This window comes from Drosophila virilis, chromosome 5 (assembly GCF_030788295.1).
Source record: "Drosophila virilis strain 15010-1051.87 chromosome 5, Dvir_AGI_RSII-ME, whole genome shotgun sequence".
NCBI classification, from domain to species: domain Eukaryota; kingdom Metazoa; phylum Arthropoda; class Insecta; order Diptera; family Drosophilidae; genus Drosophila; species Drosophila virilis.
Genome location: NC_091547.1, coordinates 12,178,654 through 12,202,650, shown reverse-complemented (window position 1 = coordinate 12,202,650; position 23,997 = coordinate 12,178,654). Strand labels below are relative to the sequence as shown.

Below are 23,997 nucleotides of genomic sequence, written 5' to 3'. Positions count from 1 at the left end.
GTTAATTAATTGTTTTATCAGACTCAAAAAAGTTGTGTCCATAGCGACGTGTGCCAAAAACAATCAGCACGAATTTTAGATACCAAAACTCCGTGAAGAGAAAAAGCTGTTGAAAAGTTGTTTTAATTAGAAAATATATATTTGCTTAAATAATTTAAGACCAACATTTTTGTTGCCTAAAGTTGTTGCAAACTACACAATTTTCGTTACTACTACTTGCATTTTCATTAATAGACGATTTTGGGAATTTATCTGTGCTGGCAAGTTTTTTGCATAGACTCAAATAGTCAGTATTATCATAATGTTTTTTTTTGAGATTAGCTTAGCTTATTCAAACAATATCAGCGGGTATTTAATTTTATCCAGTTGTGTTTTCTTACAAAATAATAACGTGTGCATTTTCTAGCTTCAGTCGCACCTTTTTAGCTATCTTATCGCTAGAAATATTTGCATATGTCAAGCAAGGGCTGGGGCACTCGAGCCGTCAGTCAAGCAGTTGTGACAGTTAAATGCGGCAAGGAGGCTTCCAAATTTACGGACTCGAAAGACTGCCAAGATGCTGAGTCTAATATTTATCGGCTAGTTGGTGAAAAGGTTTCGTAGCGTTCGGTAACGCAACAGAGAAAGGAGCTAAACTCTGAAATAAAAGATCCAGGAATATAAAGATGGCAAAGAATCGTCGCTTCGAAGATGAAGGTAGGTTGGCTCAATTATTGCTGCCAGACTTGTAAATCAGTGAACTATATAAAAATATATTTAAATATCGTTGCCAATGCTGCAATCCTAGACAAAGTAAAAAAGGAGTGTGTTTCTTCTTAAAATCCTGTCAATGTAGCTTGGATAATGTGTTTTGAGGTGAGCTGAAAGTCAGCAGCCTTCAACTTGAATGAGTCTCATTTCGTAATCAAACCAACAAATCTTATTCTCATTTTCAAACATAAATCTTCACTGTAATTTATGCAATCTTATCAAGTCAAATAGCTCATTTTTGCGTAGATTCTCGGGAACGAGTCATTCCCACTAAAATTTCACCGAAGTAATAAATCTGCTTCTTGACTGCCACATTATTAACATAGTTGATTTAATGGTCATTTTATAAAACTAAAGCCGATGACATTTTGTGCTGTATGGTAAATAGATAAGAAATACTCTTGTAATAAAGATATTTCATCAAGGCCCCCAACGGGGGCTCGCCTCTGCCTAGGCTTGCAGTGCAGTAAGAATTGTTGTAAGCTAGTTTATCCGCAGAATAACTTTATTTAAATACTTATGCCTAATATATTCTAGCATAAACAATTTTGTTTAATATCATCATCTTATTCCAGGCTCTGGTCTGGGCGAGCGTCACATGCAAATGTTTTTGCTCTTTTGTGGCCTGATGGTTGCCTTTGCCATGCGAGTTAACCTGTCCGTCGCAATTGTGGCCATGACTGAACTGCCTGTAAGAACTGCCTGAACGGAAGGTTGAGCTATACTACAGCAATTAACTTCTTTACCCTCTGCCCATTTAGGAATACCACTGGACCGAACAAACAAAGTCTTTGGTGCTGAGCAGCTTCTTCTGGGGCTATGTGATGACCCAGGTGCCCGCTGGTCTTTTGGCACGCAAGTTTGGTGCCAAGGCCACAATTGTCTCAGGTTTGTCCATCTGCTCCGTGCTGAATGTTTTGACACCACTCTGCGCCAGATTGGGTGGCTGGCAGGTGCTTTGTGGCGTGCGTTTGCTTGAGGGAATATGTCAAGGTGTGCTTTACCCATCTTACCATACATTGATATCATCCTGGGTGCAGCCATCTGAACGAGCCTCGCTGGGCACCTATGCCTATATGGGCGCACAGTTTGGAACTATTGTAATGCTGGCCACCAGCGGCATGCTAGCTTCCATGGCTGGCTGGCCCAGCATCTTTTACATATCCGGTGGTGTGGGTTGTGTCTGGGTAGTGGGATACTACCTGAGAGGTGCCAGCTCGCCGGGCGCTTCAAAGAATATCTCAGATGAAGAGAGGCAACTGATTGAGATGGCGCAGGCTAAAGAGGTGGATACCAAGCCAGAGCAGCCCAAGGAGAGCCTACCCACGCCTTGGATGAGCTTCTTTACATCGCCGGCATTCCTGGCGCTGACAGCTGCGCACTGCGCTTCAACTTGGGGATTTTGGACTCTGCTGACACAGATACCGAGCTACATGAAGAATGTTCTTGGCAAGGACATCAAGGCTAATGCGCTGCTCTCCTCCCTCCCTTATACCGTGATGCTGCTGCTCAGCTGGTTTTTTGTCTGGCTCTCAAAGGTTTTGCAGAGAAAGTCAGTCTCCCTGGTCTTTAGCCGGAAGTTCTTCAACACAATTGGCCAATTCATTCCAATGTTCCTGCTTGTTGCCCTTGGCTATGTGAAGCAGGAGCAAGATACCCTTGCTGTGCTTCTGCTCTCACTCACTGTCGGCATTAGCTCGGGTGCTCAGCTGGGCTTTGTTATAAATCATATTGATCTCTCCCCGAATTTCGCCGGCGTTCTAATGGGAATTAGTAATGGAATTGCCAATGTCATGAGCATCATTGGACCACTGCTGGTGGGCATTATTGTTACCAATGAGGTGGGTTCTCTGTAGCTTTTCGTAGGATTTACGACTGTTTTCTAACTTTCTTATCTCCTTTTCTCGACAGCATGATGCTAGCCAGTGGCGCATTGTTTTCTTCATTGCCGCTGGTTTCTATTTGGTGGGCAATGGCCTCTTCTTAATCTTTGGACGTGCGGATATCCAGGAGTGGAACGATCCTACAGCAAAGGTGCGTCGCAGCTCTACGCCACAGTTGGAGTCACAGAAGATTGCCGAGAGAGACTGTTAGTCATCCGGCCTTTAGGCGGGGTTTTTGTTAAATAGATAAGATCTTGTTATTTACTTTAATAAATATCCAATTTAGATATCGGGAATTTATTTAAATTCGTCTATCTTTTCTATCACGTCTATCTTACTTAAAAGTGTACAATTATTTTGTTTCAAGACAAGCGAGGAAGTGGTTTTTCCAAAGTTTCGATAATGTCCATCCAATTTAAAGAAACTTTGCCAGTGCCAGTCAGTGCTGGTTCAAGGCATGCCCAGAAAGGAAGTGGGCTTAACGTATTTACGATATTGTCAATCAACTTGAAACAATCCATAAATTAGCGATAGCTTACAAGCATAATTATCAAATGACAACGTATTTATACAGAAGCGCCTTACAAATTTGCTCTGGTTGATATTTGTCTATATATTCAGTTGCCGATTTGTTGTGCAAATACTTTAATACTGTATGCATCTACCAGTTTTACTCACACCCCATTGTTATCTTATCAGATTGTGCAAATATTTACTTAAGTCGTGTTTCCCCTCTTCCACTTAGATAATTACTGTGGCAACTCATATAATGCAAGGCAGGCGATCATAATTTTCGGATAAAGCACTTATAAGATGCTGAGCCAAATATAAATTAGTTAGTTAGCGAAAAGATTTCGTGGTCCGTGGTAATGCACCATACCGAACTCTTCTCAAAAGACAATGGCAGGCAGCATCAGCATAGCAAAAAATCGTCGCTTCGAAGATGAAGGTAGGCATTTAATATCAGGAGTTAAGACTTTAAGGATATCCGAGCACTGCCATTAAAAATATGTATACTGCGTATTACAAAAGCATCTTAATTGCATAAGAATCGTTTATTTTAGTTTTCTGTCCTCTTTTGACCTTCGCCAGCTTTCTTACGTAAAATAGAAACGGCAGTCAAGATTTTACAATGCATTAACAAATCATAAGGGTAATTCATTTTTGATTTACTGACCTTATCTCTGCAGATAGCTGTATTTGCAGCATTACGCATTATATATTTTAAGGCTCAATCCCAGTCGAAACACCCCAAAAAATTTTCCATTGGAATTACATTAAAAACTGCACTGCCGCAAGATAATTAATTTGGGGAAGTGAATATGGGAGAACTTTAAAGATTTATCAAATATTTTCGGTGACCTGGACTTTTCATCGTAATAAGTTGAGTTTTCTTAAATTCCAAAGGTGCACTTGGTGTTCGTCACTGGCAGATATTTCTACTATTCTGCGGTCTAACAGTTGGCTTTGCCATGCGAGTTAATCTATCCGTAGCTGTTGTGGCCATGACCGATGCCGCCTCGATCAATCCCAATTTCCCGGTAAGTAAATGCGATTGTAAATAGAGACTTATATAACTAATTCATATTTATTTAGGAATACCCGTTGTCGGAGAAGACCAAGTCGTGGGTATTAAGCAGCTTCTTCTGGGGCTACGTGGCCACCCAGGTGCCCGCCGGCACCTTGGCCCGCCGGTTTGGAGGCAAGGTAACGCTGTTGACTGGCGTTTCCATCTGCTCGGTACTCAATTTGTTGACGCCACTCTGCGCTGGCCTAGGTGGCTGGTCGCTGCTCTGCGGACTACGCTTGATCGAAGGTTTGTGCCAGGGAGTTTTCTTCCCGTCGTGTCATACGATAATCTCTGCTTGGATACCGCCTAGAGAGCGAGGCTCCTTGGCTACTTGTGCCTATACTGGCGGTCAATTTGGCACGATCCTTATGCTGGCCACGAGTGGGCTGCTCGCTTCCTCGGCAGCTGGCTGGCCGAGCATCTTCTACGTTTCTGGCGCCTGCGGTTTCCTGTGGGTGGTGGTCTACTATATTTGGGGTGCAAGCTCGCCGAAGGATTCCAAGAGCATCTCACCGGAGGAATTCAAGTTGATTGAGCTGGCGCAGGCCAGCGAGAAACCAGTCAACTCGCAGCAGCCGAGCCATCGACAATCCACGCCCTGGCTGAGCTTCTTTGCCTCGGGACCATTCCTGGCCCTCACCGCTGTGCACTGCGCCTCCGCCTGGGGCTACTGGACCTTGCTGACGCAGATACCCAGCTACATGAATAATGTTTTGGGCAAGGATATCAAATCAAACGCGCTGCTCTCCTCACTGCCCTACATTGCAAATCTTGTGCTGAGCTTCCTCTTTGTCTGGGTGTCCAAGTTTATGGAGAAGAATGAATCTCTTTCGCTCTCGTTCAACCGGAAGTTCTTTAATACGATTGGCCAATATATTCCGATGTGCCTGCTTGTTGCATTGGGCTATGTGCCCAAGGATCAGGACTCTCTGGCCGTGGTGCTGCTCACGCTCACCGTGGGCATCAATGCCGCATGCCACCTCGGCTTTCAGGTAAACCACATCGATCTGTCGCCCAACTTTGCTGGCACTTTAATGGGCATCAGCAACGGATTGGCCAGTATAATGAGTCTGAGCGCCCCGCTCTTAGTCGGTGTTATCGTTACCAATAAGGTAGGTTTCTCTTGGAGATTTGTTCCTAATATGTCTCATGTGTAATTTCTGTCCATCTCTATTTGCAGCATGATGTGGCACAGTGGCGTCTTGTGTTCTTTGTTGCCGCTGCTATTTACCTGGTGGGCAACGGCCTCTTTGTCCTATTCGGGCGCGCGGATGTACAGCCATGGAATGATCCTCCCGCCAAGGTCGATCATACCTCCATACCAGAGATGGAATCGCAAAAATCGGAATGCTGTGATAAATGATGTTAATTATTCGGGCCGAGTATAGACAACAGTTGACAGGGTGCATCTAGACCCATAAATATCGTATACTTATTTTTATTTTAACCGTACAAATCATGGAGTGAGCCGCATCATGGCTTAGCTATAGTTCGTATTAAGTATGTATGTACATATATCTTTTTGGCTTAAGGAATAATAAAATATCTATTATGAGCATCTAAATTAATTCTTATCTTAAGCTTTCTAGCCTCCTTCTAGTTTTCCCGCTATTTAAATTTCTAGTAGTCTATAGTCAAAGTATTTGTACTGTGTTACAAATGTATTTCAGTCTTATACTTCATATCTCAGAAATTATTTTGCTATTCTTTAGTTACTATTTATAGATCTTTATCTAGATTCATGTAAGACACCCTCCACCATTTCAAGCATTCGCACATTAGCATACATATATAAAAAAGCCCAAGGTTATTCCTAGGAAACGTCACAACATACGCGTTGTCCATTTAGTGAAATTTACGAATGATATAAAAATGATATTAATATTCAACTTGATATACGAGAAGAAGAAGTTATGAAGTGTAGCTCTTAGAGTATACGTGCTCGACGTGTTCAAATAGACGGACGGATACAGATTGATTCAGCTTGCCACCCTGATCAAGAATATATGGAATACATGTGCAGGTAACTAATATGCTCTTTTAACCATCTTCAATAGGAATAGTTTGGTCTATAAAAATGCAGTTCATAAAAGGAACTTGTCCTCTAAAGTATATTCGCCTTGTCATCGCATTACCATAACATTTGGTAAGTACTTCTATGAATATTTTGAAAGCCGAGTGTTATCTTATCAAATAACAAATAAGCATATTTACTTTAGTCGTGCCGACGGCACGCGATTTATACAATTATAAACACAGAAGCTGTCACCATTTGTTGTACAGAAGAACTCGTAATATGCTACATCCGTTAAGCCAGCAGCTAGTTAGTGAAAAGATCTCGTGAAGTGCGGTAATGCAACGCACTGAAGACTCAACATAAACATAATCAAGTGGCAAGCAAAAGCAGCAACAAAATGGTTAAGAATCGTCGTTTCGAAAACGAATGTAGGTAGCCCAAGCCGAGGTATATAGATCACATATTTTCGAAATTTAAAACATTGTTATTTTATTTTTATTCATTTTATTTTATTCATTTTATTCTTTTTAGAGTAAAATAATGACAATAATAGAATAAATAATAATAAAAATTTATACGTAAATACACTTGACAGAGCTACAAAGTGATGATTTTTATCTAAAGGATAATTTTTGCTTATGTTTGAATGATGAACTATTTTATATGAAAATATTTTTATGAAATATTTAATATAAAATTCATCACTTTGTAGTGCTATCAAGTAAATGTATAGCTTTAAATTCGAGATAAGTTAGGCGCATATAAAAGTGGGTCAATGTAGAAAACTGAAGCGCACTTATCTAACTTGGAAGTCCACAAATCATTTTGAGTGGCTCAGCATAAGAAATGAAGCTCTGCGTTAGCATATCTTTTTATAGCACACCTGGATTAATTTTTTTTCTACAGCTTCTGGATTTGGAATACGTCATGTGCAAATCTTTCTGCTTTTCTGCGCTCTTACCGTGGGCTTCGCCATGCGGGTCAACCTGTCCGTAGCAGTTGTGGCCATGGCCGAGTTTCCCGTAAGTAAAAGCTAATTTTCATTAAATATAGGTCAAACTCACGTTTATATCCATTGGCCATTTAGGAATACGACTGGTCCGAGAGGATAAAATCTCTGTTGCTGAGCAGTTTCTTTTGGGGCTATGTGCTTACCCAGGTGCCAGCTGGTCCTCTGGCACGTAGGTTTGGCGGCAAGGTCACAATTCTAACCGGCTTGTCCATCTGCTCGGTGCTGACCATTTTGACGCCACTCTGTGCCAGGCTGGGAGGCTGGCAGCTGCTTTGCGCGGTGCGTTTGGTCGAGGGCATTTGCCAAGGATTGCTCTTCCCCTCGACCCATACGGTGATTTCCGCTTGGGTGCCACCCAAGGAGCGCGCCTCTCTGGGCAACTTTACGTACGCAGGCAACCAGTTTGGTACCATCATAATGTTGGCCACCAGTGGCCTGCTGGTCTCCATTGGCGATTGGCCCTGCATCTTCTATGCATCCGGGGCCGTGGGCTGCATTTGGTCAGTCGTCTATTTTCTTTGGGGTGCCAGCTCGCCGGCAGATTCCAAGAACATATCCGCCGAGGAGCGAGAGCTGATAGAGCTGGGACAGGCCAGCGAGCGAAGTGCCCATGCGGAGCTGCCCAGCCATCAACAGACCACGCCTTGGCTGAGCTTTTTCCGCTCACCTGCTGTCCTGGCGCTTGTTGCCGTACAATCTGCTTATGCATACGGTTTTTGGACCTTGCTGACGCAGATTCCCAGTTACATGAAGAACATCTTGGGAAAGGACATCAAGGCCAATGCAGTTCTCTCTGCTCTGCCCTACACCGCCATGCTTGTGCTCAGCTTCCTCTTTGCCTGGCTCTCAAAGCTTATGCAGAGGAAGGATTCGATTTCGCTCTCGTTCAACCGGAAGTTCTTTAACTCAATTGGCACTTGGGGTCCCATGTGCCTGCTCATTGCGCTCGGCTATGTGCCGCGGCATATGGACAGCCTGGCCGTGGTGCTGCTCACCCTAACCGTAGGCATAAGCTCCGCCAGCCACGTGGGCTTCCTGATAAATCATATTGATCTGTCGCCCAATTTTGCGGGCATCCTAATGGGCATCTGCAATGCAATTGCCAATTTAATGAGTCTCGCTGCTCCACTCCTGGTGGGCATCGTTGTTACCGATAAGGTGGGTCATATTTTGAGCTACTCCGTTTTGAAAGGTTTGTGATAAATCTCATTTTCTTACAGTACGACGCAAATCAATGGCGCATAGTCTTCTTTGTGGCAGCTGGCATCTACTTGGCGGGCAACGGGCTCTTCCTGATCTTTGGTCGTACCAGTGTCCAGCCTTGGAACGATCCACCCGCCAAACAGCACAGCAACTCAGCATCTGAGTTGGAAGCGCAGGATGGAAATGAGAAATAGAAGGCTTCAGAATATTAGAGATCAACCAGTTTAAAGTTTACAGATGAGTATATTATCTCCCTAATATAACAATATATTTGTGAAATATAACTGAATAGTATAAAATTATATAAATACAAAAACTATTTCGGCTTAGTAAGAGAACAGCTTCAATGGAGCCGTCGGAAGTCGATAAGACATATTATCTTAAGCTCAAGGACTTAAGGAGTTACAAGTGTTTTTTATTAAACAATTTGTCTGCGGATTGCGTCTTTATAATATCGAGATCTCTGTGTATACAGTTACTCTCATAAGTATGTACTTTTCGCAATTAAATGAACCTAGCGGCATTTTCAGGAACTATATTTAAGTTGTACTATAGCATACTTTTTGACGGGTTTCGTTAAGCAGAAATTATTGTGAATATATTCAACAAGAAGATACAAAATATGTAGCGCTAACCTAGGAGCAGACTAGATTAACAAAAAGTTAATTTGGATAGGGCGTGAGTTATTTAAGAGTACGTTATATTGAGATATATAAAAAGAAAGACATATTCTGGAATAAATATGTGAGTGGATTGTGAATGTATTTGAGTTTTTCACGCTATGATGCATTGAGATACATATAGCTTTCCATTTGAAGTGTATTTAATATATGTATTTTACAAATTTAAGGAATTTAAGATATAACAGTTTAATCATTTTTAAAGTGAAATAATAATTATTGTTTGTCGCATTGTTGCACAATCTTTATAAATTTAAGTTTCTAGCAAAATAATCTTCACGAACACGACAGGAATAATTTTATACTTTTGAGTTTTTTGGGGACCGTGGGCAATAAAGGCCCCCCTCTGTACACGCCTTTGATAGCAAATGTTTGTGCACACTTTATGGCAACCAAATTGCCCGCATGGCAAATGTGGAAGTTGCGGTCGTGATCGTGTGAGGCGAATCTGTTGATAAGCAGAATTTGAATACACGCACGCGATATGGACCGTATGTTAACACAGACACATACATACATACATATGTACATAAGCACACATAAACACATGTTTATTTGCATATTTGATACGACGAATGCGATTACGAAATACTTCCATGAGGCGAACCTACTCTTAGAAAATATACAGTATATTAAGCGGTACATTTATTTAATTCGGATCTTAAGACAGAAGAGAGCTGAACTCTTTCAATGTGGCTTAGTACGTAATTATAATATATAGGCAATGACAGTTCCAACGGGAACTGTTCCCAAGAATTTCGGAACAGGTTTGCATTTGGGCTGTTTCCACTTGGGCAGGCGCACGTGTTAAGAAGATGAAATATGGAACGGCAAGCGAACAGATAGCGTGAGGCGCGAGCAGGCCTTTGTTGCAGGGTCCAAGAACAACAAGAAAAATCCCAAAATTAAAAGATAATGAAAACCATTAAATACGAATCTTAACGCTGTTATTTATACCATTTCCAGTCAACTTAGCGCGGCGCGACAAAGCGCCAGATGCTATCAACATCACAGTGCAAATAATATGCCACTTGTCATATCAGCTGAAGCCCCGAGCGCCAACATTTCAGTAGCTGCCATAGAATCGAGTTCTTGCCGCTTGTAGTTTAACCGGTAGCTCCAGAGCGAAGATAGAGAATATAGAACGTTATCTGAATCTGAAGTACTCACTTTATTGTCTGCCTATTCGGCATGAATCAAGGTTTATGGGCGCCAGCGACGGTGGTGAAATCGCGATCGGATATGGGGCCCCGTGTCTCTCGTTCTCTCTCGCTCGAACTCGATCTTGTCAGTTTTAATCTCTCAGTTTTCGTTTATTTCGGTGCCAGGCTTATGTTTACGTCATTCCGAAGGCGTTGTACTTTATTCAAAGATCGAATTTTGCAAATCATTTTGCCAAGCGAGCAAAGAGCAGTCAATGCAATAACAACACAGAGCTCTCGTGTGTTGTAGGTGCTGGGTGAAGGGGCGCAGCGGCAGAGCGAGAGGGTGCGCCACTGTAAGCGTCAACGTCAGCGTCAGCGTCGGCCGAGAGCCGATTGGCATTGTACACTTGCGCATCACGTGAACGTGGAAGTCGTCGGCTGTGTGCCGAGCCGAACGTGTGAGAAACGTGATCAAAGATCAGAGAGAGTGCGAATTGTGAGCGCGCACACACACACATGTACAGAAAGTAAAAAGTGAGCGCGGGAGCGTGGATATGCCGCGCCTGTGGGAGTGTATTGAACGACCATGTATAATAGTGTGCGTGCCTGTGTGTGTGTATGTGTATGGAAATGTGTGTATGCATGTGCATAAAAATGGCAACAAATTAACACTGCGCGGCGCCAAAGCAGTTGTTGCTGCCGGCAAACTGTTGGCGCATTTTGACTTTGACAAGCTCTCCCACTCGCGCTCTCTCGCTCACACGCTCTTTGCGTTTTCTTCCTGCGCGCGCTCTCTGCGTCTCTCTCGCTTTGTCGTTAAGGTTATCGCTAATTATTTTGCAAATATCAATGCTGTTTTTCTTGCTGCGATGTTTTCAACAAAACTTATTAAACATTTTGTATTTTTTGTAAATCTCTCTGATAATGAATTCGCTAATGCCCAGCCATTTCACAACAAAAGGCAAATATGTATGCACTGGAAAACAATAGCAACAACAATTACTGCTTTTTATTTTTGTTATTTTATCATTTTGTGCGCCGTCATGCTGCCTGCTTTTAATTTTATGAATTAAGTTGCCTTGTGACAAAACTAAGTTTATAAATATATTTATGTTCATATAACTAGGCAAATACCACGAATATATTATGCAAATAAAAACTTTTTTTGTTAAACTAAGTATATTACACTGTGCGTCTTGGCTCTTTCAGTTGGTGCCGTGCCGCATGATGTCACAGTGATAAATCAGCTGCGTGGCTGTCGCAGTACCCCTTTTAGGTCCACACGGACCAACTCGCAATGATAAGATTTATATGTTCCCCGAATTACTGTCATAATTGGCGGTCTGGTCTGAGATAAGACTGCAGCAGCGGCATCTAATCATGGAATTTGCCGAGTGACTAAGTACTCGCCGTGGATTCATGTGGGACGCGATTTCCGATCGAAGCTAGCGGAACTAGCAATACAGTTAAAGTTCCCTATCCAAGATCACGAGCAATTAAATATATATATGCTACACATTCTGTTTGCTTTTAGCACTTTTGTCTGGCCAAATCGTATATCCTTATTGTTTATACGCTAGCTGGGATCACATCACAGCACAATATTTAAAGAAAACCCAAATTCGAAGAGACGGCTGAAGGTGGCGACACTTAGCCGAAGAAAATATACACTACATTTAACATAATGGAGGTTCTACTCAAATTTTAATTAGTTATTATCATGTGAGGAGTTTGGGATAAGTCTTAAGATAAAATATATATTTTTAAAACTTTCATTTACGATTGATTAAGATAGCTTCAGCAAGAACAAAGTTTTTGATAAAAGAAGGAAACATTATTTTTGACGGATTGTTCGTATAGCAACTATATCATATAGTGTTCCGGTCCGGCCGACTCTTTGATGCTTAAGACTAGCAATATATTTAGATATTTTATAGAATAGTCGAGAAGGTATGCTTCAGTAGAAATATATTGCAATTGATTTAGTTTTATGAGTTAATCAAACAATTTTCATTGCCAATTGACTGAACGACTGTTATGCCCATTGTTAGAGTAATGAATGTGAAAAATCAAGTGGCCGCACGAGCTGTGAAAATGAAAAGTTCTATTTAAAGCAACTACGTGCCGCGTGAGCCGTCAGGCACTCACGCCCACACAGCTGAGGATGTCGCGATGGGGAGGCCAACGAGTGAGGGGGGCGGCTGGTGGGTGGGCGAGCGGACATTGGAAAACTGTGAGAGGATAAGACGCGAGGCGCTATCAGCTGCATTGGCAATTAAAATGATTTTCATTTGCAATTGCGGAAAAAAGAAACAAAATAAATACGCGTCTTTGACAAGATGCCAGCTGCCTGCTGCCAGCTGATGCGGCCCGGTTCGGTCCGGTCCGGGCCAGGGCAACGACGGACGACGGCTAGACACAAATCAAATAACGCAAAGTGTCCATCAATGGGATGGCAACTAATGGCAACTAATTGGGCGCGTCGCGGCATTTGTGACCAGGTTAGCACCTGCTGGCATCCAGGGTTTAAATGCGTTGCAGGGCCAGCTAAGTTTAGCGAAAAGTTTCCATGCGCCTTTGTGAACGCTAATTCATGTCAATTGAGCTTTATCAATTGATTGCATACAATTCAATTAGGCCCGACAGATAGATGTTGGCCCGGGCAAGCCCCTAGCGCTAGATTGGCAAATATATGCAATCGAAATTGAAGCTAAGTTTATTGCAAATAATTCAGCGTAAATTGTTGACATAAGTCTTTAAGGCATTGTTCAACAAGTTGACAGAAGGCATCTAACTGGCGGCACAGTTCCCATCGGTTTGGCTTCTTCCATATACATTTGGGGGCTGGGCAGTCTGTAGGCCTGGCTAACAATGGAATGGAAAAACACCTGCTGCACTCCGGACTGAACTTGACATGTTAATTCCATGTCGCTGACATTGTGGTATCTTAATGCCCTTGTTGAGGGCATAACAAGCTCGTCACGAAGTTTTTAACGCGTAGAAGGATACATATTCGACCTTAGAAGGCGTATATATTCTTGATCAGTATCAGCAGGCGACTAGATTATTAGGTTCTTAAATGAAGAAATTATTTATACCTTGAGTGTCTCCATGTGCCCAACATGCTTGCAAGACCTTATCAACATCCTTGTACTACATAGTTTAGGTGTATAAATTATATTCCGCAAAAAAGTAAGTTTCATATAGCTTGAAATATGCTATGTCATATGGGTCGAATTAGGGGAGATATCTTGACCAAAGTCTAAAATTAAGAACTTTTCTCAATTTTTATCGACTCGAGCTACTCAACTAAAGTATTCGAACACTTCTTAGTTACATATTTACAAAGGGTGTTGTTTCTTCGGCGTGCTGAAGATAAATGCTTCTGTTCTTCTTCTTCTTTTCAGCTCTTGTTTGGCTAGGCTGTTAGCTTTGTTACACGCGGCGTATGCGCAATATATCCCAAGTGTGTTGGCTGCCGTTTGTATCATTATCGCACTTCAATTGGCGACGAATGCAAAAAATTCCACTAGCCGGGGGTATCGTAGCTGTATCTGTATCTGTATCTAGGCACTTTGTATCTATTCTTAAACAGTGCAAATTTCCATATCATAGTCGGGCTAACAAGCAAGCATTTTAATTGCTGCGACGACGGGTGTGGCCCAGTGCAAATTTGTGCAACGCCAAGACCTGCAGTTGCTGCTGCTGCCCGAAGGAAGGCCCTGCCTCCCGGGCGTGCGTCCCACATCCGCTCGCCTGACGTCAAGCCCGCAGCTGACGAGCGACGCGCTGTTTGCCATTTGTCAAATGTCGCGCTTTGATAAGCGTTTTGTTAGTGCACAGCGCGCAGATTCATTAATTCGCTACAGCGATTTGGGCCGCCTTCTGGGGGCTGTGCGGTGGGCATGACGCATCCGAGGAGCAGGCAATGGAACGATAAGATCGACACGATTAGATTGATTGGGCCAACCGGCTGTCAGTCAGACCCATTAACAGACGAACCGACGACTGTTTCTACCACAAAAATGACAGATGGAAACACTTGACTCAATTGAACTCAACTGGATGCCACTCGATGCGATCGATGGCGACTATATTTAGCATTGTTTTTCTCCAAAATCATTCACGGAACGTGTCCCTTTTCGGCTGACAGTTAATTCTTTACATAAGATCTCTGATAAGGGGTTTATGGAGTCGGCGACTGCCTCTGGCCTCCGCCTCTGTCTCTTTCTGGGCACATACGGTTTGACTGTAATGATAACCCAATTAAGAGCCACTAAATCCCCGCTGAAAATCCACTCATATTTAAAGGCACATTAACTGATAAAGCAGCCGCAATCACGGCGAACGTGCCGAAAAAACGTGTCGATTCTCTTTTTTTTTTTTCGCTCCAAAAATACTTATCAGCTACAAAATTCTGTGCAAAAATAAAAGAACAAACCATTAACAAATGCTCGTGTACCGATTAATATTAAAAATGAGCATGTTCTTTATTGCTGTCTTCGATGGAATCAGCATGAGTTTGCCTGCGATAGCAATTAGTCTAGGGGCAAGCGGAAAGTTGGCTTGTTTTCGTCTATTTTTTTCTTATTCATTTTTTTATGATTCGGTTGCAAATCAAAGTCTCTCTGATAAGCATGAATAATTTGCTGTTCTACAAAATATAATTGATAATAGCGACTCGAGTTTGGCAGCGATTCCTGTTGACTCCAAGTTCCATATAGGGCTCTATTGATGTCAATTCTGGAATGGAATTGCATTCATCAGGGCCAATGGATCTGCCAATAGCTGAGTTATGGATTGTGCAAGCGATTCCTTTAGACAATTCGATGGCCATAGTATTCTTGCGATACTAACATTGGACAACAGCTGCTGTCAAAGCTCGAGTTATGTCATCTACAAGTAGTTTGTTTTTCTAGCCAAGATCGAGAGAGAGCGAGAGAGAAATCTACTAGATGCCATTACTGAGTGTGTGCGTGGCTTATCAGCGACTGCGGCTTGACCTCCACAGCGGCTCAGGCTTATCAGCAGGAGCAAGGCAAAATGAAAGCTCAAGCAAAGTATCTGACGGAACAAAAAGTATCTAACGGATACCAGCTGTAAATGGGTGCAGGAGGAGAGAGAGAGAGGGAGAGAGAGAAAATAGGATGTGACTAATTTTGTTATTGCGATTTGTAAGAAGAACAAAAACCCATTACGCAGAAAACCCAAAAGGCTGCCAGAGAGCGAGAGTGAGAGAGACAGGGCACAAGGCGCGAGGCAGAGTGAGAGAAAGAGAGATCGGGCGAGAGTGCGGGCGAGGCTGAGGTAGTCGAGTGCAAGCCACTTGGGATTGATAGCTGGGTGTTGTCGCTGTGTTAGTGTTGTTTACATATTGGCCGGCAAATTCGAGAGCAGAGAGACCAGGCAACACTCACACACACCAATACACACACACACATGCACACACACAGCAGGCCCGTCTGCCTGCCTGCATGCCTGGCAGCGTGTTCGGGTTTTACTGATAGCAAAAGCAACAACCAAATGGAAATGGAATTCACGCGATACACATGTGTGTGCCCACAACAACAGCAACAGCAACAGCAACAGCAACAAAGTGACAGATACTTCGAATGCGACTGCGAAGTCGACGTCGACATCGACAGCGAACTCTCTCGACGTGCAGGCGAGCGGGCAGCCGAGCGAGCGAGCGATCATATTTATAAAAGAATCGCTGCGGCAAGTATTTCAGGCAGTCGTAGTCGCTCGCTAGAACAAACCAAAACCCACAAGATACGCGTAATTCAGTCCGCACGGCCAAAAGTATCTGTATCTCTATCTGTTGCTGTAGCTGTTCTCTATCTGTATCTGTATCAGAGCAGAGCTGAGTATCTGCAGTAACTCGTGTGTTCGCACCTCGCATATCCGTATCCGTGAAATATCTGTGAAACGAAACGTCGAATCGGAATCGCATAATTTAAATCGAGCAACAGCTGAAGCCCCAGACTTTTGTCAACCTCAACGTGTCTCCGCGTCGTGCACATGTGCTCCACCAGCTAAATGTCGGAACACGTTGTATGAAAATCAAAAAACCACATAAACAAAAAATTTCCACTGCCCGCAACTCCAGCCAGCAGTCTGACAGAGAAGGAGCGAGAGCCAGCCAGAGTGCGAAAGAAAGAGAGTTCGAGTGCATCTGAAGTCAGCCCGCGCCGCACACATGACCACCACCTTGAATATGGTGAAAACTGGGAAATACGCCAATGGTATGTACCCGAAATCGGAGCACTATATAGCTCCGCATAGTTCGCATGGCTCTTATCGTGCCTTCGCCATTTGCCTCCACGTGCACGTGTCTGGCGTGTTTATGTAAGACCGACTCGGGCCGAGTGCAATTGTCAATTGTCAGAATTTAACGTGTTGCCGGAAACAGCTGAAACCATAGCCTCTCCGCCCCTCTCCCTCTTCCACCATTTCAGTAAAGCTGCGGCTTTTGCATAGCGTGTCCAGCTATAGGCTTTAGTCTCAATCCAATGCCTTATAAGGCAAATGAAGCGAACGTTAATTGTATTTGAAGTTTGCAACAATTTTTATATATTTTTTTAAGCTCATAAATATTTGTTATAATTGCGCTTGTACGTGCTCGCATATACTATATAAAAATATGCATCTCTCTATGAGCTATTCAGACGACCTCCACTGCGCTTCCAAAAATATTTCTTCCATGCAAAACTCTAGACACACTTCTTTTTCACTCAGCTTATGTGAAGAGAAGCAAAAACAAAGAGTAATAATATGAAAAAGTGTGGAATTTTATACAACTTGGCTGACAAAATAAGTTTTTAGCACGCTCAACAGAAAATGATAAAAATAAACAAATATAAAAGTATGGGGAGAGGTGCTGGTGGAGGGGGGGCTATAGAGAGGCAGCCAAATCAGACGCAGTATTTATGCTATTTTTTTTCTTTCTTTTATTTTATATTATTTAATTTTCGTTTTGTGCCAATGAAACTGAAAATTCGAATTAGGATCGGAAGATATAGTAAAAGTAGAAAGTACTTGGACTATGCTCAAATGACGCTGATGTAAAAGAGCGAGAGATAGAGTACAGAGCGAAAGAAAGAAAGAGAGAGAGAGAGAGAGAGAGAGCGAGAGTGACAGAGAGAGAGAGGGAGATCATAAAATGAATTACAGCTGATATTTAGCCAAGAGCATTACGAGACAAAGGCTAACAGAAGCGTCCATTGTAAGCGGCGGGTCTACCTACACGTAGGCCCCGAGTGCTAGCCATGCATGCAGGGCCTGCTGGCTTCGATGAGTCGTAACAATTATCTAATCTGATAGACTGACATATTAAGTATATATATAAATACTAAATATTTAGGTTTGTGTGTTGTGTCTGTGTTTCTGTATATACCAAAGATTTCTTGTTGTTATTGCTCCAATTTATCGGGCTCGTTATTGCGGTACAGTTATTTAGACGTTATCGGTTATCAGCACATTTGCACTTGGCTAAGGTGAGGTAGGTGGGTGTGTGGAGTGTGGAGGAGGGTGGTTGATTTGCTAATGTCCTTCGCTTGGCAGCCCAATTATCGCATATGACCATGGCCAGAAACTATATATAGCCCATATGGGAGAGTTCCAGGGTATCAGATTGGCAATCAATCAAAAATCAACTTTCATAGCAGCACATAAATGTTTATTGATGAAATTGCCCTGGAAATTTGTTGCGATTCCATTTATGGAACAGCACAAATTTAATTGCTTGTATTTCTGTAGTCCCCCCTCCCTCTTTTATTAAACAAAAGTGTATAAATTAACATTAAGAGTGCGACAAAAAAAGCACATCACAAATGGGCTGCGGCGCGCACCCAAAGTGGGTCTAAAAGCAAAAACCAGAAGAAGCAACAAAATGATTGCGCAAAAAAAAACGGTTCGAAAAACGTGTCAGATAAAAAAGAGTTCCACCGTAACGTGAATCAGCTCCATTAACAGAGAGACACTGTGACAGAGCGAGAGAGAAGGTGAGATCAGGTGTGCGAGCGGTAGAAAGAGAGGGAGAGTGGGAGCTCTTGGCTGACTCTGCAAATTGCCAAAGTCTCAAAGTTCAAGCAACGTGTCGAGTCACCGCATGTTCGCCCCCCCACCAACGATTGTTTATTATTGAGTGAAATTAATAACGAACAATTATTAATAACGAAAATCAAGCCAAACGCCTTCCACTGGCATTGGCTGGGCTGAGCTGAGAAAACGCTTCGGCCGATAGACCGGCGGTTCAATAGACCCGCTCGGGCCGTGCCTTGTAAGGCCGCGCCGCAAGGTTGCAAATTGGCTGGTTGTGCAACAATTATTGCCAACAGCTGCAGCCAGAACTAAGTCTGGGTCCATTTAAGGCGGCGTCCGCGTCTAAAAATAAAGCCCCGATCAAGCTCGGGCCAGTACTCAAAGAATTCCCCGTGTCGCACCACCGAACAGCTGTGCCCGTCCAGCCCGCGTCCGCATAAGAACAGATCTGCCGTCACGTGCGGCTGAGCGAGCGAGCGACACGCTTCCAGGTAGCTCGTGCGGGGCAGGTGGGCAGGGCTCTGGCTGTGGCATGTCGCGTGTGCTGCTGTTAGCTGTTAGCTGGTTTTCGCTCTGGGTACAGCACCGTCTGCTGATGTTGGTTGCACTTCATTGAGGCGCAGGTCTCGCGAGTAATTCACATTCACGAGTGGGCGTTGCGAGTGCGTATACCTGTGCGTCTGCGTGTGCGTGTGTATGGTTGTGTGTGCGGCCACAACAAGATTTTGACACAGTGTTTTATAAATAAACGCGCCCCACATACAAGCGACAGAGCGAGAGAGAAAGAGAGTGAGCGCCATGGATAGCGAAAGAGAGCGCCTTGCTTTTGGCATTGATAAGAGCGCTGCATACGTTTCTCGCGGCCAAAACCTAACCTTATATATGCTCTATCATATGCATAACTCTCCCCATTGATAGCCGGCGTATTTTAAATATTTCCAGTAAATTGTATTTTTATTGAAAAATAAAATTAAAACAAAACAAAATGATTCGGTTCGGTTAGAGCTAGGCTACGGAACCAGGCTGTTAGAAAATGTAAGCCTGGAATTAATATAAAAATCTTTATACTCCTCTCGACTTACAGATAAAATCATTGGCGTGCGGCATGTGCAGTGCATCCTGTGCTTCTTCTGCCTCTCCCTGGCCTATGCGTGGCGCGTCAATCTGAGCGTGGCGCTGGTGGCCATGACCGAGCCGCCAAACATAACGGAGACTAACATCACGGACGACAGCCAAGAGGAGACCATGGATATGGATGTAAGTGCCACAAAATGTTGCAAGCAGTCGAATGAAGCGCCTAACGCCGATCACTCTCTCCCTCTGCAGTATTACCCCTTCACGGAGTCGGAGAAATCATACATGCTGAGCAGCTTCTTCTGGGGCTATATCGTCACTCAGGTGCCTGGCGGCTATATCGCCCAGCGTTATGGCGCCAAGATGCTGCTGATGGTGGGCCTGGTTGCCTGTGCGATCCTGACACTGTTGACGCCGCTCTCACTCAAGCTGGGCGGCTGGCAGGCGCTGTGCGTGGTGCGAGTGCTGGAGGGCCTCACACAGGGCGCAGTGCATCCGGCGACGCATTCGCTGCTGTCCAAGTGGGCACCGGCCAATGAGCGCGGCATGCTGGCCACCATTTGCTACTCGGGCGCACAGTTCGGCACGATCATGATGCTGGCCACCAGCGGCTTCATAGCGGACTCCTTTGCTGGCTGGCCGGGCATCTTCTATTGCGGCGGCATCTGCGGCTTTGTCTGGGTGCTCTTCTGGTGGATATTCGCGGCGAGCACGCCGGAGGAACATGGTCGCATATCACGCGAGGAGCTCAAGTATATTGAGGAGTCGCGCTCGGTGGGCAAAATGCAGGATGCACGCAAAATGGCGCCCACGCCCTGGGGCAGCATCTTCACATCGATGCCGTTCCTGTCGCTGCTTGTTGTCCACTGCACGCACATGTGGGGCTTTTGGACGCTACTAACGCAGATTCCCAGCTACATGAAGAACATCTACGGCATTGACATCAAGTCCAGCTCGCTGCTCTCCTCGCTGCCCTACACGGTCATGATGATACTCAGCTTCTTCTTCGTCTGGCTGTCCAAGGTGCTGCAGAACCAAAAGTCCATATCCCTCTCCTTCAATCGCAAGTTCTTCAACTCGGTGGGCCACTGGATACCCATGCTGTCCCTGATTGGACTCGGCTATGTGCCACGCGAGAGTGCCACCTTGGCCGTGGTGCTGCTTACACTCACGGTGGGCATAAGCGCGGCCACCTACCTGGGCTTCCAGGTCAATCATATTGATCTGTCGCCCAATTATGCGGGCACCTTGATGGGCATTACGAATGCGGCGGCTAATGTCATGAGTGGCTTGGCACCACTGGCTGTGGGTCAGATCGTCAAGCATCCGGTGAGTAAAATGCTTCAAGGATAAGCCCAACTTTTGGCTAATTGATTGCACATTCCATTCTAGGAAAATGTGAGTGAATGGCGCACGGTGTTCTTTGTGGCCGCATTCTTCTACTTCGTTGGCAATCTGCTGTTTGTGGTCTTCGGACGCACTGATATACAGTGGTGGGATTCTCCCGAGCCTGTGGACGAGGAGAGCGTGGAGGCGGGCGTGCCACTGGCAGCGGCTGCCAAGGACCAGCAGTCGGGACAAATCGCAAATGACAAACCCTAAGACCACCAGCCGGACTAAGGACTTTCTCATGCCTTTCAACTGAACTAAACGATAATTCGTTTATATATGATGATGTAGGAAGAGCATGATACTGTCATAGTTGTTGTTTTCTTAAACTAAGTGCTTAATATAAGACAATAGCTATAATTAGAGGTTAAAGGACAAAAGCTTAAAATTGCCATAACGACGATCGCGTGCTTCCATTAGCGATATTAATAACAACATATGATAATTGTTTAGTTTGTAGGCAGCATAAATTATTATTTCCAGTATTTTTCCATAATGTACATAAAATATAATATTTAAAAACAAAAATATATAACAAAAAAAGCTAGTTGACAATGTAAATAGCAAAATATAAATTGCTAGCCTAAGTAACTATATAAACGCTGCTCTATTAATTGTTATGTTTTAAAGTGAAACTATATACCTTAGCTAACTTATGGCCGTAGTTAATTAGTTAAATTAGTAATAAACAAACAACCAACTTGTGATGTACGTAAAAGAAATGAACTAAAAAAGGCAGAAAAGAAGACATGCTTAGAAAACAAACATATACATATAATGGCCAGCCATTGTGTACAAATCAAAATGAAACAAAACGTTTGTCTATTTATTTCAAGTACTTTTTAAAAATGGCGCCAAACAATAGCCGCAACTATCGGTTAGCAAACACAGCTGGACTCTCGCCGCAGCTGTGTTTGATGCCCGATAGTTGTTAGTGCCGATAGTCGCACACACACTCACACACACATACACAGCTGTCGCAACAGCTGAGCTGTGTTTGCTGACCACAACAGAGGCAGAACGAAAACAAAACGCAACGTAGGCAGCACAGCAGCAGAATCGTTGGCGTCAAAGATTAATTTTTTTTAGTGCAACGTATACGTGTTGCTGCGCAAAATGTTTAGACACGCTAGCGACGCCATTGCGCACACATCAAAGTAACTGCAGACATGGTTCTCGGCTGCTTTGACTGCTGCAGCCGCACGGGCTACGACACCATCGGGAATACAGGTGAGCGCAGTGTACCTTTGTTTATTGCGGTTCCGGATTTGCACTGATTCATTTGAACGAACTTTTGTTTTTGTCTTGTTTTTTTGCCAGGTCCCCGTTTCGGTGTGCGTCATCTGCAATGCATTTTGGTATTCTTCGGATTGGCGGTGGCCTATGCCATGCGCGTGAATCTGTCCGTGGCGATTGTGGCCATGACGGATAATAATCATACAAATCCGGATTTTCCGGAGTTCGCGTGGGACGAGAGCATCAAATCGTATTTGCTGAGCAGCTTCTTCTGGGGCTATGTGGTCACCCAAGTGCCGGGTGGCTATTTGTCGGCAATATTCGGTGCTAAGTATATGCTCTTCTTTGGAGTGCTCATCTGCTCCTGTTTGGCGCTGTTGACGCCATTCTGTGCGCTAACCGGCGGCTGGAAAATGGTCGTTGTGCTGCGCGCTATCCAGGGACTCTGCCAGGGCGTCATCTTTCCCTCCACGCATACGTTCCTCTCGAAGTGGGCGCCCGCTGAGGAGCGCGGGCGTCTCGTGGGCTACTGCTACTCGGGCTCACAGTTTGGTACTGTGGTTATGCTCTCTGTCAGCGGATACATTGCATCCTCGTCGCTGGGCTGGCCGAGCATATTTTATATTTCCGGCTGTGCGGGCATTCTGTGGGCCTTAATCTGGTTCTATTTCTGCGCCAGCACGCCCGCCCAACATCCGACGATTGCGCCCAATGAGAAGCGCTACATTGAGACCTCGGGCCAGCTGCGTCGCGCCTCGGATGCGGGTCGCGAAGAGTTTGCGACACATCAGAATCAGCGCACGCCCTGGCTGCGCATTTTTACATCGCCACCATTCCTGTCTCTGCTGCTGGCGCATTGTGCCAACAACTGGGGCTTTTGGACGCTGCTCACCCAGATACCGACGTTCATGAAGAACGTGCTGAACATGGACATCAAGCACAATGGTCCGCTGTCGGCGTTGCCCTACTTCGCTATGATCATATTGACCTGCGGCTTCATCTGGCTGTCGGATGCTCTGAAGCGGAGTGGGACTAGCATGTCGCTTAATTTCTCGCGCAAATTCTTCAATTCGCTTGGCCTGTGGCTGCCCATGCTGGCGCTGCTGGGCCTGGGCTTCATCACACAGGGCGATGCGAATGCCAAGCTGGCTATTGGCTTGCTCACCTTGGCCGTGGCTACCAATGCGGCCAGCTATTTGGGCTTCCATGTGAACCACATCGATTTGTCGCCCAATTTCGCTGGCACTCTGATGGGCATCACCAACTGTGCCGCAAATGTGATGAGTATTCTGGCGCCGCTCATTGTGGGTCTCATTGTTAAGGATGAGGTGAGTAGGCCACAGATTATAGATGACATAGCTAACCACTTCTCTCTTTCCTTTTAGACGGATCCCACGCAATGGCGCATTGTCTTCTACTTGACCGCCGTCGTCTACTTTGTAGGCAACCTGGTATTCATTGTGTTTGGACGTGTTAGTGTGCAGCCTTGGAATAGCCCCGGTTCACGGCAGGCACGCCCGTCGCCCACCCACGGGCAGGATGAAGCAGAGCGGTCGCCTCTTATTGATTCCTAAATAATTCGAATTTATACTTTTCAGGGTGAGTCTGAGCTTGAAACTGATGTACCTAAAATTATAGGGTATTTAGATGGAATTGATTGTCGCTATTTTATGCTAATATATATAGAAATATTACTACGTCTAGTTATACATGTCACATTATATACACTAATATGTTATAAAAATATAAAACGCTTTTTGTGTGCTTATCGAAATAGCGAAAATTTGTAATGTTACCAATTCTTATCGTAGATATGTATGTGTATGTTCCTCCTGTAGTAACTTATATTATCTTAAAATAATATTATGGTATTTGTTTTTTTTTTTTTTTCAGTTCATATTGCTTCCTGAATTTATTTAAAAAAACAAGTTTCTGTTATATCTCAGTGTTGTGCTGCTTCCTTAAAAACGTTGTAGAACATTTGTGTAACTCGTT

The 23,997-nt window shown here is 44.2% G+C and overlaps 5 protein-coding genes and 1 long non-coding RNA gene across 7 annotated transcripts; 5 read left to right on the top strand and 1 right to left on the bottom strand.

Moving 5' to 3' along the window:
* Positions 1–540: 540 nt before the first annotated feature.
* LOC6626430 (putative inorganic phosphate cotransporter) lies at positions 541–2,939 on the top strand. Its single transcript, XM_032436387.2, has 4 exons — positions 541–696; positions 1,326–1,441; positions 1,512–2,591; positions 2,662–2,939. Exons 1-4 carry the CDS (start codon positions 666–668, stop codon positions 2,842–2,844), a joined length of 1,410 nt encoding a protein of 469 aa, XP_032292278.1. The 5' UTR covers positions 541–665; the 3' UTR covers positions 2,845–2,939.
* A 544-nt stretch (positions 2,940–3,483) lies between these two features.
* LOC116650982 (putative inorganic phosphate cotransporter) lies at positions 3,484–5,758 on the top strand. Its single transcript, XM_032436386.2, has 4 exons — positions 3,484–3,582; positions 4,041–4,174; positions 4,230–5,315; positions 5,384–5,758. The coding sequence occupies exons 1-4, from the start codon at positions 3,534–3,536 to the stop codon at positions 5,564–5,566; spliced, it is 1,452 nt and encodes a 483-aa protein (XP_032292277.1). The 5' UTR covers positions 3,484–3,533; the 3' UTR covers positions 5,567–5,758.
* A 732-nt stretch (positions 5,759–6,490) lies between these two features.
* LOC6627199 (putative inorganic phosphate cotransporter) lies at positions 6,491–8,837 on the top strand. Its single transcript, XM_002050235.4, has 4 exons — positions 6,491–6,648; positions 7,127–7,242; positions 7,308–8,390; positions 8,453–8,837. The coding sequence occupies exons 1-4, from the start codon at positions 6,618–6,620 to the stop codon at positions 8,627–8,629; spliced, it is 1,407 nt and encodes a 468-aa protein (XP_002050271.1). The 5' UTR covers positions 6,491–6,617; the 3' UTR covers positions 8,630–8,837.
* An 891-nt stretch (positions 8,838–9,728) lies between these two features.
* LOC116650940 (uncharacterized) lies at positions 9,729–10,943 on the bottom strand. The gene is made up of 2 exons (XR_004303949.2): positions 10,073–10,943; positions 9,729–9,979 (listed from the first exon to the last, which is right to left on the bottom strand). It is a non-coding gene; the product is annotated as an uncharacterized lncRNA (long non-coding RNA).
* Positions 10,944–15,986: 5,043 nt separating this feature from the next.
* Positions 15,987–21,581, top strand: MFS14 (Major Facilitator Superfamily Transporter 14). Of its 2 annotated transcripts, none has more exons than XM_070209697.1 (4): positions 15,987–16,505; positions 19,372–19,560; positions 19,630–20,706; positions 20,770–21,581. In XM_070209697.1, the coding sequence occupies exons 1-4, from the start codon at positions 16,503–16,505 to the stop codon at positions 20,977–20,979; spliced, it is 1,479 nt and encodes a 492-aa protein (XP_070065798.1). In that variant the 5' UTR covers positions 15,987–16,502; the 3' UTR covers positions 20,980–21,581. The 2 variants fall into 2 exon arrangements, with proteins under 2 accessions (XP_070065798.1, XP_002050272.1); XM_002050236.4 differs by having other exon boundaries at positions 15,988–16,505; positions 19,388–19,560.
* A 191-nt stretch (positions 21,582–21,772) lies between these two features.
* On the top strand, positions 21,773–23,783 carry MFS15 (Major Facilitator Superfamily Transporter 15). Its single transcript, XM_002050237.4, has 3 exons — positions 21,773–21,996; positions 22,087–23,330; positions 23,388–23,783. Exons 1-3 carry the CDS (start codon positions 21,936–21,938, stop codon positions 23,574–23,576), a joined length of 1,494 nt encoding a protein of 497 aa, XP_002050273.1. The 5' UTR covers positions 21,773–21,935; the 3' UTR covers positions 23,577–23,783.
* The last annotated feature ends 214 nt before the right edge of the window (positions 23,784–23,997 follow it).

What these genes read in the sequence shown, in the direction of transcription:
- LOC6626430 (XM_032436387.2), top strand. Translation starts at nt 666, where the DNA reads ATGGCAAAGAATCGTCGCTTCGAAGATGAAG. An exon ending in TCGTCGCTTCGAAGATGAAG is followed by an intron (nt 697 to 1,325) that starts GTAGGTTGGCTC and finishes ATCTTATTCCAG; the next exon opens with GCTCTGGTCTGGGCGAGCGT. An exon ending in GCATTATTGTTACCAATGAG is followed by an intron (nt 2,592 to 2,661) that starts GTGGGTTCTCTG and finishes TTTTCTCGACAG; the next exon opens with CATGATGCTAGCCAGTGGCG.
- LOC116650982 (XM_032436386.2), top strand. Translation starts at nt 3,534, where the DNA reads ATGGCAGGCAGCATCAGCATAGCAAAAAATCGTCGCTTCGAAGATGAA. An exon ending in TCGTCGCTTCGAAGATGAAG is followed by an intron (nt 3,583 to 4,040) that starts GTAGGCATTTAA and finishes TAAATTCCAAAG; the next exon opens with GTGCACTTGGTGTTCGTCAC. An exon ending in CGATCAATCCCAATTTCCCG is followed by an intron (nt 4,175 to 4,229) that starts GTAAGTAAATGC and finishes ATATTTATTTAG; the next exon opens with GAATACCCGTTGTCGGAGAA.
- LOC6627199 (XM_002050235.4), top strand. Translation starts at nt 6,618, where the DNA reads ATGGTTAAGAATCGTCGTTTCGAAAACGAAT. An exon ending in TCGTCGTTTCGAAAACGAAT is followed by an intron (nt 6,649 to 7,126) that starts GTAGGTAGCCCA and finishes TTTTTTCTACAG; the next exon opens with CTTCTGGATTTGGAATACGT. An exon ending in TGGCCATGGCCGAGTTTCCC is followed by an intron (nt 7,243 to 7,307) that starts GTAAGTAAAAGC and finishes TTGGCCATTTAG; the next exon opens with GAATACGACTGGTCCGAGAG.
- MFS14 (XM_002050236.4), top strand. Translation starts at nt 16,460, where the DNA reads ATGACCACCACCTTGAATATGGTGAAAACTGGGAAATACGCCAATG. An exon ending in AACTGGGAAATACGCCAATG is followed by an intron (nt 16,506 to 19,387) that starts GTATGTACCCGA and finishes CTCGACTTACAG; the next exon opens with ATAAAATCATTGGCGTGCGG. An exon ending in AGGAGACCATGGATATGGAT is followed by an intron (nt 19,561 to 19,629) that starts GTAAGTGCCACA and finishes CTCCCTCTGCAG; the next exon opens with TATTACCCCTTCACGGAGTC.
- MFS15 (XM_002050237.4), top strand. Translation starts at nt 21,936, where the DNA reads ATGGTTCTCGGCTGCTTTGACTGCTGCAGCCGCACGGGCTACGACACC. An exon ending in CGACACCATCGGGAATACAG is followed by an intron (nt 21,997 to 22,086) that starts GTGAGCGCAGTG and finishes TTTTTTTGCCAG; the next exon opens with GTCCCCGTTTCGGTGTGCGT. An exon ending in GTCTCATTGTTAAGGATGAG is followed by an intron (nt 23,331 to 23,387) that starts GTGAGTAGGCCA and finishes CTTTCCTTTTAG; the next exon opens with ACGGATCCCACGCAATGGCG.